This window comes from Diadema antillarum, unplaced genomic scaffold (genome assembly GCF_040938485.1).
Source record: "Diadema antillarum isolate AM-2024a unplaced genomic scaffold, OU_Dant_1.0 seq00000472_RagTag, whole genome shotgun sequence".
In the NCBI taxonomy this organism is placed as follows: Eukaryota; Metazoa; Echinodermata; class Echinoidea; order Diadematoida; family Diadematidae; genus Diadema; species Diadema antillarum.
The window spans coordinates 1,690,918-1,704,883 of NW_027271440.1; the positions used below are offsets into that span (position 1 = coordinate 1,690,918).

At 37.8% G+C, this 13,966-nt stretch overlaps 1 protein-coding gene across 1 annotated transcript; it reads left to right on the plus strand.

The window, feature by feature from the left end:
- Window positions 1–260: 260 nt before the first annotated feature.
- Window positions 261–13,411, plus strand: LOC139733379 (collagenase 3-like). Its single transcript, XM_071644213.1, has 9 exons — window positions 261–347; window positions 886–1,009; window positions 1,665–1,882; window positions 2,641–2,863; window positions 4,720–4,878; window positions 5,523–5,639; window positions 5,831–5,970; window positions 12,126–12,264; window positions 13,058–13,411. The coding sequence occupies exons 1-9, from the start codon at window positions 261–263 to the stop codon at window positions 13,399–13,401; spliced, it is 1,551 nt and encodes a 516-aa protein (XP_071500314.1). The 3' UTR covers window positions 13,402–13,411.
- The last annotated feature ends 555 nt before the right edge of the window (window positions 13,412–13,966 follow it).

The following is a 13,966-nucleotide window of genomic DNA, read 5'->3' on the forward strand; positions in this document are numbered from 1 at the left end:
ATACTGTATTCTGTCAAAGTGCGGTGAGTGAAATGACTCTTTGTAATGTCTGTCTCGAATGGGGACGTGTGCAAAACCCATGCAAATTAGGGCGTGAAACCAGCTATGCACGGTTCGTCCACCCACTTTATCCTTTCTACCATGCTCTGTTTTTGCAGTCTCTTGCAGCCGATATAAGCCTTGCAAATTTGTTACAAATTCATTGCGATTTTGAGTGAGCTGAAAGACATACAACCAGAGAAATACGGAGAACTTTCATCATGGCACTTGGACTGTCACTAATCTTGATAGCATGTGCTCTGGCTGTGACAGGGGCTGATAGGGTAGACACGCCTGAAGAGGCCATGGTAAGTCAAATTTCCAGCCCTGTGATAACGTTTGTTTTCTATTTTCAAATTTCCGAAATCTGTACGCATTTTTCTTTCTTGAAATAATGTATCATAAATCAAGACTTGCCTTGCAATATTAGAACTGAAATAACCTTCAATGATTCTTTATTGAGAACTAACGTTATATTTTTCTCTTTATAAGGCTTCGAATGTTTATCCAAAGTTCTACCTATCATGCAAGCAGTGTGAGACTGCTCTGGGTTTACAACCACTCACATGATGAGGAATGACAAACAAATTGAAAAGCATCCGATCAGGATCATTTCTGGCTTCACTAAATCTTTTGGGGTTTTTCTTTTCGATGTCATGATGAATTCTAAGATTATACACAGAAGTTAATATCTGTATTTCGCGTCTCATCTTCTTGTATAATAACACAGTGTCTCAGAGAAAGCATGAATGACTTAGATTCATGTTACTGCAGTTGCTTTTAGCCGTGAAACAATCAAAACATTGTATTGAAAACCTTTCTTCTCCTGTTTACATTACCACACAGGCGTATCTGAATAAGTACCAGTATTTGCAAACCTCTGAAATGAAAGACGGAATGCCCATGACAAACGACATCTACGTGCAAGTCATCAAGTACTTCCAGGAATTTAATAACATGACTGTTACGGGTGAGATTATACTCATCAGTTGAAGGATTGTCAGAGACTATTGTCAAGGCTGAAATCCACTTATTTTATTCACATCCTCTTTCTATTACGTGATTAGATTTCAGTGTGTTTAAGTGTTGTTTATTTCTGTCTAAACTAATAATTTGGTACATATTAGACCGCATGATACTTTCCGCGTTTTGCATTTCAAACAGAATTGTTTCACATCTAATTCATTTTTTTTTTTACATTTTATGCACAAAGTCATTATATTCTAACATTCTGTTTGATTGGTGTTTGCCAACAATTCTCAAATAGTGTTGGGAATCCTACAAAGCTTGATATAATTTATACAATTTTGGTATTCACATGGATGTATCAATAGCTCTTAAAAATATTTTTCAATAAGTGAATACTCTTAGTTACGATACACGTTACGTTTTCAGGATAACAATAGTCCCATGTTTGTGTAATCTGTTTTGAGAAAAAAAAAGAACTTGCTTTAAAAAAAAACAGAGTTAAAAGACAAGAGCAAATGAAATTCAGTCATTCCAACTCGTCGCATTTACGTTTAGATGAATCATAAAATAGGAGATAAAAATGAAAAATTATTGAACATTTTGACGACTGATGCTGATTAGGTTTTTTTTTTTCAATTCGTGTCAAAATAATGAAGGTGAACTGGATGAAGCGACGTACGCGTTGATGAACATGCCTCGGTGTGGTATGCCGGACATGTCCGAAGACCGGGAGAAAGATATGGTTCGGCGCAAGAAACGTTATTCACTGTCGGATCAGCGTTGGCCAAGGAACGAGTTGACTTGGCGTATTAACTCGCGCACGCCTGACCTGAGTGCATCTGCCGTCGACCAGATCATGGAAAGAGCACTGAAAGTGAGTACCATAATCCCTTTACCCTGGCCTTAAGCTAAGTGGGCTCTTTCTTCTCTTATTTCTCGTACAGTACTTCTTTTACTTGAGAAGGAAAAGTGACATTTTCTTATCTTTTTTGTTTCATGTGAACAACGTGATATGTATAATTTAAGGCTTCCAGTTTACATTTAAGGCTATAAATGAACAACACTTACAGTATATGCATGATAAAAAACAAGACATGTAACTACATTGATTACAGTGTCTCTTCTTCCGCCACGTCACGTTCTCCCTTGGTAGCCCTTTTTTTTTTGACTGATTTGTATTTCTACTTCCTCAACGGATGTAATAATTATGAATTTGTTTTAGACTCTGAATTTGGAAACTGTCCAAACTCAAGCTTTGAGATTGAAATACTGCAAGGCGCTGGAGTGACTTTTGTTTTTATAAGGTCCACCCCTCCCCCCCCCCCCCCTCCCCATCGGGCATTCAAGAAAATCATTATGATAAAATCTGATATTTGTTGGTCATCCACATTTGAAAAACAATTCTTATCAGAAGTTCTCTGCATTTTTTCACAGAACATGTTTATTTTGTGACACTGACATATGACCTTGTATAGTTATCTATTCGTGAATTTATCAGTTTGATTTTTCTGCCTTAAAAAAAAAAAGAAAGAAAGAAAGAAAATGGTAACCTGGAACGGAAATGTTTGGGAAATGACATGTTTTTTCTGGTTACTGACGTTAACGTGGTTCATGCATATTTCTGCTCTATAGGTCTGGAGCGACGTGTCAGCACTCAGCTTTACAAAAGTGACCAGTGGAGATGCCGATATCATCATCGACTTCGTGCGAGGTAGACATACTGCTTTGGACCCCAACGATTTCGACGGACCCGGCAACGTTCTCGCGCATGCCTTCTTTCCTAATCGGTTTAGTAGCCTCGCAGGCGACGCCCACTTCGATGAAGACGAAATGTTCACAGAAAATACAAACCGAGGTTTGTGTGATGCTCCCATGCTTTTCTTTTCAAGAAAGAGAAAAAACTTGGTCGATGTGTTTACAGCTGTTATTACTGTTTTAGTTTCCCTGGTGCACATCTTGCAATTTGTTGAAATGAGGCAAAATATTGCGACATAGGACTTATCGTGACTTCCTAGAACTAGTCTTCATTGCTTTGCAGCTAACAAGCGTTCTACGCTGACACACGAAACTAAAAATATTATGTTTTATCATCGTTTCATTGTATTGTTATCCAAACTTCCGATGTTGGTTTTTTTTTTTTTTTTTTTTTTGGTTAATACAGGGAATAAGTACCCATGCATTAGTGTTTTACTCTCATCTGATATTGCATGCACATTGCTGATGTTGGGGAGTATGTTCTTATAATATGAGAAGTTTTTGAACTGTTAACCTATCACTAATTTAGTGGAATGAATTTCTAATATCTATATCAATGTATTCAGTTAAGATGAATCTGAATTCATATGATACAAACCCCTCAAAAAAGTTTGGAAATCTGAGTTTGATCAATCATTTCTCCTATTTTCCTTAGAAATGATTTAATTGTGCTTAGTACCACAGAAAGATTGTTTAGTTCTCTTTAAAATGGTACCATACTTGTTATGATTTTCGTGTACATGGAGGTGCAGTGTTTACAAATATGAGGTAAAGTCAGAATTTGACAGCTGCAAAGTGGCTCAATTTTTGATGTCCCTGTTGGAGGTTCCTCGTTATGAGTGAGTTCCCCATTGTTTCTTTGGTGTTCATTTACTGTAACATCAGCATTTTTTGTGGAGTGAAACATGTATGTGTTCAACCATACAGACACACACACACACACACACACACAAACACAAACATAAACACAAACACAAACGATCATGACTCAAGCCATTTTATCTCACAGAACCTCGCCACATTAACCACAACAAAGACATAAAGAAGTGAAATGGCATGCTCTTGATTTTGTTGGAGTTTCATCTTTATTTTGTCTTCATTTTGTCGTTATTTTGTCTTTACTTTATGTTTACTTTGTCTTTATATTGTCAATGAACATGATCGGGGCTCAGTATCTGGCGGACGACCCAAGTGCTTGCACCACCGCCCGGCACCGTGTCCTCATGTTGTTGATTAGCTTCGTGATTCGCTGCTGAGGAATGGCGTTCCACTCGTCAACCATCTGACGGAGTCCTGCCAATGTCGTTGCATTTGTGACCCTCTTCCCCACAGCTCGGCCAAGTTGATCCCAAAGATATTCTATGGGGTTGAGGTCGGGGCTGCATGCAGGCCAGTCCATTCTAGTGATGCCGTCTCTCTCGAGAAAGCTGCGCACAAGTCTCGCTCTATGTGGTCTTGCGTTGCCATCTTTTTGAAGCATTTCAGCTTCAACTTGCCCTATGGCGCGGGCTTTTTGAACATTGCTTACACGTGGCATGATGTACAACCATAAAACTTGATGAGCTATCAAAATTGCCTGGCATGGCACCACTGAAAACTTGAATGTGAAGTTAAGATGTCTATTGAAATTTGCCTTCATGGCTGACCAGTTGAGAACAAGAGACATAACACAAAAGAACGTATTCTCTACTTACTCTTCACGACCATTCTCACTCATAAAGACCGTTCTGGTTCATGTTGCAACTTTTCAATGCAGTCCTTATTTGAGTACAGCCCTTTACTTGATAGCATAATCATAATGAGTAGGATATCATTTTAAAAAAAAATTAACAATCTTTCCATTGATATCAAGCATGTATTGTATAGTGCTTACAAACTGGAGAAATTTACAACTGAAGTCAGATTTCAAAACTTTTTTTTTGAGGGGTTTATGTTCACTCTTCACCTTTTGCTCAGGAATTAACCTGTTCCAGGTAGCCGCTCATGAGTTTGGACACAGTCTAGGCCTCGGTCATTCTCAGATCCAAGCGGCCCTGATGGCGCCTTACTACCGAGGTTACGTTCCAAACTTCGAACTCCACGAGGACGACATAGCCGGGATACAGGCTCATTATGGTGATTTTTTAGTCTTCACATCTCCCTCCATCAACGAAAGATATTATCATAGCAATGCTCGTAGTGAAATTAAGTACGCTATTTTACATCTTCAGTCGGTAATGTAGATTTTCCTTCAAGCCACAGGTCTCAGTATAGCAAAATATTTGAAATGGTTTCTCTCACATTGATTTTAAAAAGTCACATTTACACAATATGCTACGTTTGTGGGACCTCCCCCCCCAAAAAAAAAAAAAAAACAAAAAAACAAACAACAACAACAACAAAACAAAAACAAAGCTGAAGTGAAGTTTTCTTAACACAAAATCACCCCATGTCTCTATACATCAAGTATTTCAAAATGATGTAAATTCAAAAGGCTAGAAGAAAAACGCTGATATATCGTTAATATTAATGAATGTCTCACATGAAATTCATCTCGTGGAAGAGAATAAATAATACTTTAGTTATTGTGAAAATCATTTTTGCTGTAGGTTTCTGAGCAAATCATTCCAGTTGGATCTTGAAAAAGAGTGGACAACATGACAATTCGATATCAATGTGCACTTCTTACGCTCTCAAGTAATAGGCCCACCGTCTAGCAAAAGCATAATTACTCCACTTTGCTCTCGACACTTTTCCTTGTTAACTGCGGTCATTGACAGGTCCTAATGTCGGCGTGCCGGAAGAGATGGGCACTCCATTGACCCCAGTGGAAAACTGCATGGGAGATGTGTCCTTTGTCACACGGACACAAGATGGCAGCGTATACATCGGAGTAGGTGAGTATGAAGAACGTATGGCTTTTCTGGATCTTTTTTGACGTAATATTTGCCTCTGAATCAAAACTCGAGAACTTTTTTTTACTGCAAGGAAAAATGTACATTTTGATATGCACTCATATTGATCTTAATTAATCATAAATCAGATATTGAAAACGTAATTCGAACAACCAACACTTTCTCTTTGCCAGGTACACAAGTGTTCAGAAGAGTTAACGGCCAACTTGTCGCGGGATACCCCAAGCCAATCAGTGAGGAGTTTCCTGGTCTGCCCAATGAGCTGGATGCCGCTTTCTTCTATGAGCCATGGGGAAGGACATATGTATTCAGGGTAAGTCTGCAACTCTTAGTCTACAAATAAACGAACAGCTTGTATCATTAAACAGGTACGAAAACAGCTTCACTATTTTACACTGTAAGAGATCAATCTTTGCTTTAGACTTAACGTCTGACCTGGATAGTTGTCTTGTGAAGTTCGCCGAGGACGGAAATACAGTAAGTAGAAATATGTTAAGCACAATCAAAGCATGAACAAAAATGAGGAATATACGCACCATTACCAATGGATCTGGAGACAACTCAGCAATCGCACGAAAAAGAGATAGAGAAGTTGAATAGGGTGATTGAAGGATACGAATCGCGCATCGCCTGCCTGGAAAAAGAAAGTAACGACCTTGAACAATACTCCAAGCGGAATTGTTTACTCTTTTTCGGGGTGCCGGAGTCAAAAGAAGAAGACACCACCCAATTAGTGTGCAAATTATCGTGGAAAAACTGCATGTTGATCTCCGGCAATCTGAAATAGACAGATCACATCACCTTCAGCGTCGAAACCATGGCAACGAAGGAAACGAAAGATCTGGGGGAGCGCCAGCTAACGGTCGCATGCAAACCAGAAAAGGGCGGCGTGAGGACCAATGCCATCCAAATAGTCACTCGGCACCACGACCACTACTAGTCAAGTTTGTGTCATACCAGACCAGGATGCAGGTTATCAAAAACCGCAAACTCCTAAAGGGCTCGCGCATGTCAGTTCAGGAACACCTGACAAAGTAAAACCAAAACCTACTCGCCAAAACCAGAGCGCACTCGGCAGTGAAAGACGCATGGTCATCGGACGGGAAGACTGTTGCAATGATCCGGGCGACCGGAGGAAAGTTTGTAACTCGAGGGATCAGTGGAGAAAACGACCTTCCTAAAGACTAGTTTAGAAAATTGAAAAAAAAACAAAAACAAAAACAAATGACACTGGACATTTGATTTTGATCAACATATCATATTGATTTTTGATCCATGTGTTAGTTGTTCAAAGCCTAAAAGAAATAATCACAAAGGAATACAATGTGTAAAGTGTCATAATTGGGTTCATATCAAGTGTGTTGGGATCTCTGAAAGTGAGTACCGGTATGATAATCCATGTCATGAATTTTTAAATTGGGAATGCTCTAAATGTATGTTACATTATTTACCAAATTACGTAATAGATCAAGATGAATTGCCTCCCAATAATAGTAATTTTATTAAAAAACCGCGTTTTTCTGTTAAATGTCAAAATGATAGTTTGAAGTTTAAAGAATTATCACAGGAAGGACTTCGGATTTTACATCTGAATGTACGCAGTTTGACTAGAAATCTCTCTGAAATTCATTTGTTGTTAATTCAAAATGGCGTTGATATTTCATCATTAAATGAAACCTGGTTAAATGATACAGTATTGGATCATGAGATTCAAATAGACGGTTACCGCATGATTCGAAAGGATAGAAATAGACACGGGGGAGGTGTTCTTGTATACGTAATAACTTACACTACTATGTATTGAAACACAGCAGCTTAGAACATTTAGAAGCTATTCCTCTTTTTATTACTCCTGATCATTCAAGAGCGTTCATTTTTGTGACATGGTATCGATCGCCTAACATCCCAATTTGTGTGTTTGATTATTATGAACAATTGATTTCATTTATTGACTCTTTTGGCCGAAATGTTATCGTTATGGGTGATGTCAATTGCGATATTATGAAAGATCCAATAAGCAATGGAACTAAGCATTTTAATCAAATAAACATTATTTATTCTTTAACTCAGATTAATACAACAGAGCATACAAGATGTTCCGATGCTTCAATTAGTTTAATCGATCATATGATGACAAACTCTCGCGATATGGTCAAGTCCCATGGTGTTATACAATCAGGGATAAGTGATCACTCAATCTGTTAGTTGATTTGGAATTATAATGTTTGTATTAAAGCCCCTGTGATAGTATCTTACAGAAAAATGAAAAATTTTGATGTGTTTCGACCAAAATCACTCTGAGAATGATCGCACAAAAGAAACAATCAACTGATGTTCAGGCGGTTTATTAACAGTGATATTGTGGGAACAGACTCGTAATCGGTTTTCACATCAGTTTATACAATAATGATCACTAGAAACAAATATAAGTCAGTAATGGAATCACTTACATGTATTGCAGGCAAATCTTAAATCACGAAATCCCTACAGTTCCCTGGTAGTGTCCAAATACGATGCTTGATGCACAAATGAATGATCCGCGATGCACCGATGAATGATTCCTTAGACGTAAATCCAGAGGCACAGGTTACAATAGTCCGCGTTATAAATCCAGGGTATATGTCCACAATAGATCCACGGTATAATGTTCACAGCGAAATGTGGAGAATCCAACGACCACGTCCAATCGATGCGTTGAATGATGATTCACTTTATATTGTCCAGCTAGGAATCCAGCCCGTCACAGCTTTTCCGTAGCAATGTCCATTGACACAAACATGGTGTCTATCTCCAATGAGGGCACATTAATTCTCTGCAGGCAAAATGTCTCCCAGGCCTTATCTCCACAAACATAACAGGTCAGCAGGTAACACAGGACTGACTATAACAAGTCGCTTCAGAGCCAGAAGTGACGTAACTCTCAGAGCAGAGGTGTTGGGTACTCTGCCTACTGCAGAATTTCTCTGGCTTATATACTATCCATTCACCCTCTTCTAGCACATTCTGTAACTCTCTCCAACCTGGGGCCACATACCTGAACATACTAGCAAATCCTAGTTCCAGGAAACCTGGATGACTCACTGCATAACATCATTGCTAAAATTAACTACCAATCACATTGGGCTACAGGGACAGTGCCTCACTCAGCCAAACATGTAAGCACTTCCTAGAACATTCTGGAATGGGTGAAATTATTCTAGATTGAGCGAGCTATAATGTATTTCCTGTTACATGCATGTACTGTATAGCTACATTGTATACCACCTAGAAAATTCTCCACTGATCTGGTCAGCCTGTATGTACTATATCTATACCACATAGAATGTTCTCCATTAATCTGGTCAACCTGTGTACATTAAATACACATCAAAACAACCATGCATACAGTACATCATACATGTACATAATTACTAGTGTGTACATTTGTGACAGATGACAATACATTTCTAGATCAATTACGATCGCAACCATGGCATAATGTGTACGATAACGACAACATGGAGGAAGCCGTTAAAGGAATGGGAAGAATTATTAATGGAAGTTATAAACAATCACATGCCTATTCGGCACAAACGTGTAAAGAACAGATTCTGTCCTTGGATGTCTCCAGAGATCATTGAATTAATCAAAGATCGGGACAAACAGAAAAAATAAAGCACATAAAGTAAAGATTGAATTGTTAAAGACGCAAGAGGAGTTCACGAAAATCGAGCTGAAAAGAAAACATGAGGAACTTTGGAATAAATACAGGAAATTACGAAATCATGTTACACTTAAAATACGGAAATGTAAACGATCTTATTTTTCAGATAAATTAGCTTCCGCAAAGACATCTGGTGAAATGTGGAATGTGTTAAAATCTGTTCTCCCACATCGTTCCCCAAACAGTTCTCAACATGATAAATCTAATAGTGACAGATCAGAAGCCAATGTTTTTAACCAATATTTTGCAAATATTGGGTCAGAACTAGCATCGAATATTCCATCTGTTTCCCCTCCGTCTCATGCCTCGTATCACGTTGACTCCTTTAACTCTTCCATGCAAACTTCTCCCAAGTTCTCTTTTCAAACTGTTTCTGAAAATGAAGTTAGTGATCTTATCAGAAGCATGGAAAACATGAAGTCTGTTGGTGTAGATGGAATTTCTATGCACTTGTAAAAAATTTCTGCTCCTGTCATCGTTCCTTGTCTTACTTACCTTTTTAATAAGTCACTGTCAGAAGGCGATTTTCCATTACGCTGGAAATAGGTAAAAATTATTCCTTTGCATAAATCAGGTGATAAAACATTACCTTGTAATTATCGTCCTATTACAATTTTATCTTCTGTCTCAAAAATCCTCGAGAAGATTGCAGGCAAGCAATTCTCAGAGTTTTTAAAATCTAGTAATATACTTGCGGAGAAACAGTCAGGGTTCAGGCAAAAGCACTCAACTGTGACAGCTCTTGCACGTGTTTCCGACGATTGGTTAAACGCGTCTGACAATGGTTAATACACAGGAGCAGTTCTAATTGACATGAAAAAAGCATTTGATAAGGTTGACATCAGTATTCTATTAAAGAAAATTATGGATGCTGCTGCGCAAGGAAATAGTTTTGCCTGGTTTGAAAGTTATTTAACCAATCGTCAAATATGTACTTATTTTGTTCTGAAATGTCTGAGTTTGTTGATATCAATTACGGCGTACCTCAAGGTTCAATCCTTGGACCATTACTGTTCACTCTTTATATAGACGATATAATTCAGCAGGTACAACACTGCGACCTACAACTTTATGCAGACGATACCATTTTGTATTACTCTCACAAAGATGTTAATTGCATAGCTTATTTGCTGAACGCAGACTTGGAACGCATACATGATTGGATGTGTTTGAACAATCTTAGTTTGAATGTCGATAAAACGGAGAGTATATTGATTGGTACCCGTTCAATGTTGACAAAACGCAAAGACTTAAATGTTTATATTAGTGGAAAACATATTCGATGCAAAGAAGCCGTGAAATACTTAGGGATGATAATAGACCAAGAATTAAAATGGAATGATCATATTGAATATCTTTGTAAACAAAATCGGTAAATCGCTTAATTTTTTAGGTCATCTTCGAGTTTATATTAATGAATGTAATTTGAAATTGATTTACCGCACAATAATTCTTCCTATGTTTGATTACGCAGATGTAGTGTATGATTCCTCCTACCTGAAATATACCGATCAATTGCAGAAATTACAAAACAGGGCTGCTGGTAGAATAATACTTGGAATAAGTCCCTATAAACATATATCCAATCATGAATTACATCAAATTTTGAATTGGGAATCCCTAAAATCTCGCCGTATTAAACGTACTATATCTTTGGTGTATAAAAGTTTAAATGATCTCAGTGCACCATATATGCAAACTTCATTTCATTTTGTTTCACATCCATACAATTTACGCTCCTATGGAAATCTCTCCTTACCAAAGCCTCACACTCATTATTGTAAAAGAATGTTTTCATATCGTGGAGCTTCTTACTTTAATGATTTATCACGTGACGTTAAATTTGTAACTTCATACAATTTGTTTCTTTAAGAAATTGATCAATATATATCAAAATGGCTTTAATGGATTAACATATAATATATATATATATATATATATATATATATATATATATATATATATAAGAAGAAAGAGTCTCAAGTACGCCATGGATCCAACGATTACAAATTTTTTTATTACAAAATTTTCGGTATGCCTCAGACCTTCGTCAGTGCAAAGACAATGATCATTGTCTTTGCACTGACGAAGGTCTGAGGCAGACCGAAAATTTTGTAATAAAACATTTTGTAATCGTTGGATCCATGGCGTACTTGAGACTCTTTCTTCTAATAATTACAACATTCGTAATCCAACACGTGGAAAATTGATGAACATATATATATATATATATATATATATATATATAAAGGTATCATGGATATTTTGGGCGGGGGGGGGGGGGAGAGTGAGTCATAATGATGGTATAATTGGGATTGCAATTTATTTGATTCATCTGGTAGGTGTCAGAGGTATGTTTCCATTTTGTTCTTATCTTAATCTTGATTTTTTTTTCGTTTGATTTAAGACTTATTGATTTTCTTCATTATTATGTACGAGTAATTCATGTCTTTATCATTTGTGTATCACAACATTGTTATTTCTAGGACCCTCTCTGGAAAACAGCTGTGTTATGACAAACATAGCTGAGTAGGGTTATCCTTCCGTTCATTACTGAGATATATTAGCGGTTGTGATTCTTGATGTAGTACACCAAGATTGTGCGTACTGAAACAATTTGTGGAGCAATGTCGAAATATTAATTTGGAGATTTAATGTAAAAAACAAATAGCGCATGATCGTTCCTGCTAAGGGTTTTATTTTTTATTTTTCCGAGCTATTATCTACTTGATCTCTGCCATTCTATCGCGCATCTAATTCACCAGGGTGCTCAGTACTGGCGTCTGACCAACCGGAACATCGACCGCGGATTTCCACGAAGTATTGCTGACTTTCGTGGTCTTCCATCAGATCTGTCTTCAGCATTTGTTTGGAGTGGAAATGGTCGAGTCTACTTGACAAAAGGTAAGGATAAAGGAGATTTCATTTCTTTCTTTATTTGTCCAAAGTTATGTTTAAAACATGGCATGGAAAATTGTTTTTTACACAAAATGTGAAAAATAGTCATGATAATAATTGTTTATAGAATAAACAGTCTACAGTTATGGTTTACTGAGAAAAATAGTGATAACTCCTTATATTTTAAGCTTTATTTGGAATCTTACGTATGGTAGGATGTTTTATCAGACAACTGACCTACGTATATGCATCAATGTGCTAACTCGAACATCCAATGTACTTCAAGCAAATACTTCTGCTGATTCTTGGACGCAACACCGTGACTGAGTCTGATCACAAGCAGTGAACAGCAGAGTGATAATAGCCGCACCAGTCAGAAAACAATTAAGAAGCAGGAAAATACCTGTAATGTTTTCTATCTGGTGGTGATATCGCCGTCGTCAGTACGGTAAAGTAAGCTGACAGGGGATAGAAATGAAGACAACATAATACTTATTCTCTGCCTTAGTGACTTCTGCTAACGCGAACATGACAGGCTAACACAGGGTTAGGTACATAATTTGTAATCACAAAAGTTTCTGTTGGGCCTACGTTAGACGACACGAAATCAATGTTGTCGCATAAGCTTCGCCTTGCGTTATTACAGCGTTGCCCGTGTTTGTTCTCTCCAAACACCGTCAGTGGTTAGAGGGCGTACGTTATTACTAGTAAATGCCCAATTTTGCTCCTCCAGTCTCTGTACAGCTAAGTATGAGTGGTAAACTCAGTTTGGAATTATAATTTCTACGTCTCCCGACAGGAAACCAGTACTACCGCCTCTCGACATATCTACGTAGAGTGGACCAGGGCTACCCTCGCCCACTAGCTGTCTGGGGAGGGCTTCCTTCTACGGTAGACGCAGCATTCCAAGACAGTAATAGGTTTACATACTTCTTTTCGGGTTTAAACTATTATCGATTCGACGATAGGACCTTTCAAGTGGACAGCGGCTACCCACAGAGTGCAGCCGTCATGTTTTTGCAGTGTGACCCCGCAGAACTTGAACTTGAATCATCGACTCCTACGTCAGACGCAGCGCTGACAATTCCCTCACTGCTCACTCTTGTGCTTCCCGCCCTTATGGGTTTTGTCTACAGCCATTAATCACTTTGGATTCACTCTTCGGCAACCTCACAAGGTTTCTAGAAAGTACCGTGTGCCCTGATGACACATACCATGTACTGAAGAACTCTTAAAGTGAAAATAAGATCTTGCATATGAAATGAATGTCATTGCAAAATTTGCTTCAATCATGATTTCTATGTACAATTTAATGTCTGTAGGATTAATAATGGTCTCACATGACCGTGTCTGCGCATAACCACTGTACATTGTAACATTCGATTTGCTCAGGCATACCATATTCAAACGATTAGAGTGATGCAAAGGTTGATGTGAATGTTTATTTCACAGTGTACACTGTCATTAATTCAGATATCAGTCTTTAGATTCATTGTCTTACTGACACATTCTTTTCATATTTTTATATTACATCCTCCACTAGAATGGGGTTTGATAGGCTTATTCATCTATAAGTTCCCAAATTCGTTTCAACCTTCACGACCTTACACTCAATCTGCGGTATCGAAACCGTCCGACATAATTGTCATATACGGAATATACAGTCATAGTATTACTACACCATCCTCAAACACACGACAAACGAGAA

Coding starts and splice junctions, on each gene's coding strand:
- LOC139733379 (XM_071644213.1), top strand. CDS start 261: ATGGCACTTGGACTGTCACTAATCTTGATAGCATGTGCTCTGGCTGTG. Junction 1,883..2,640: donor TCATGGAAAGAGCACTGAAA/GTGAGTACCATA, acceptor TCTGCTCTATAG/GTCTGGAGCGACGTGTCAGC. Junction 12,265..13,057: donor TCGAGTCTACTTGACAAAAG/GTAAGGATAAAG, acceptor GTCTCCCGACAG/GAAACCAGTACTACCGCCTC.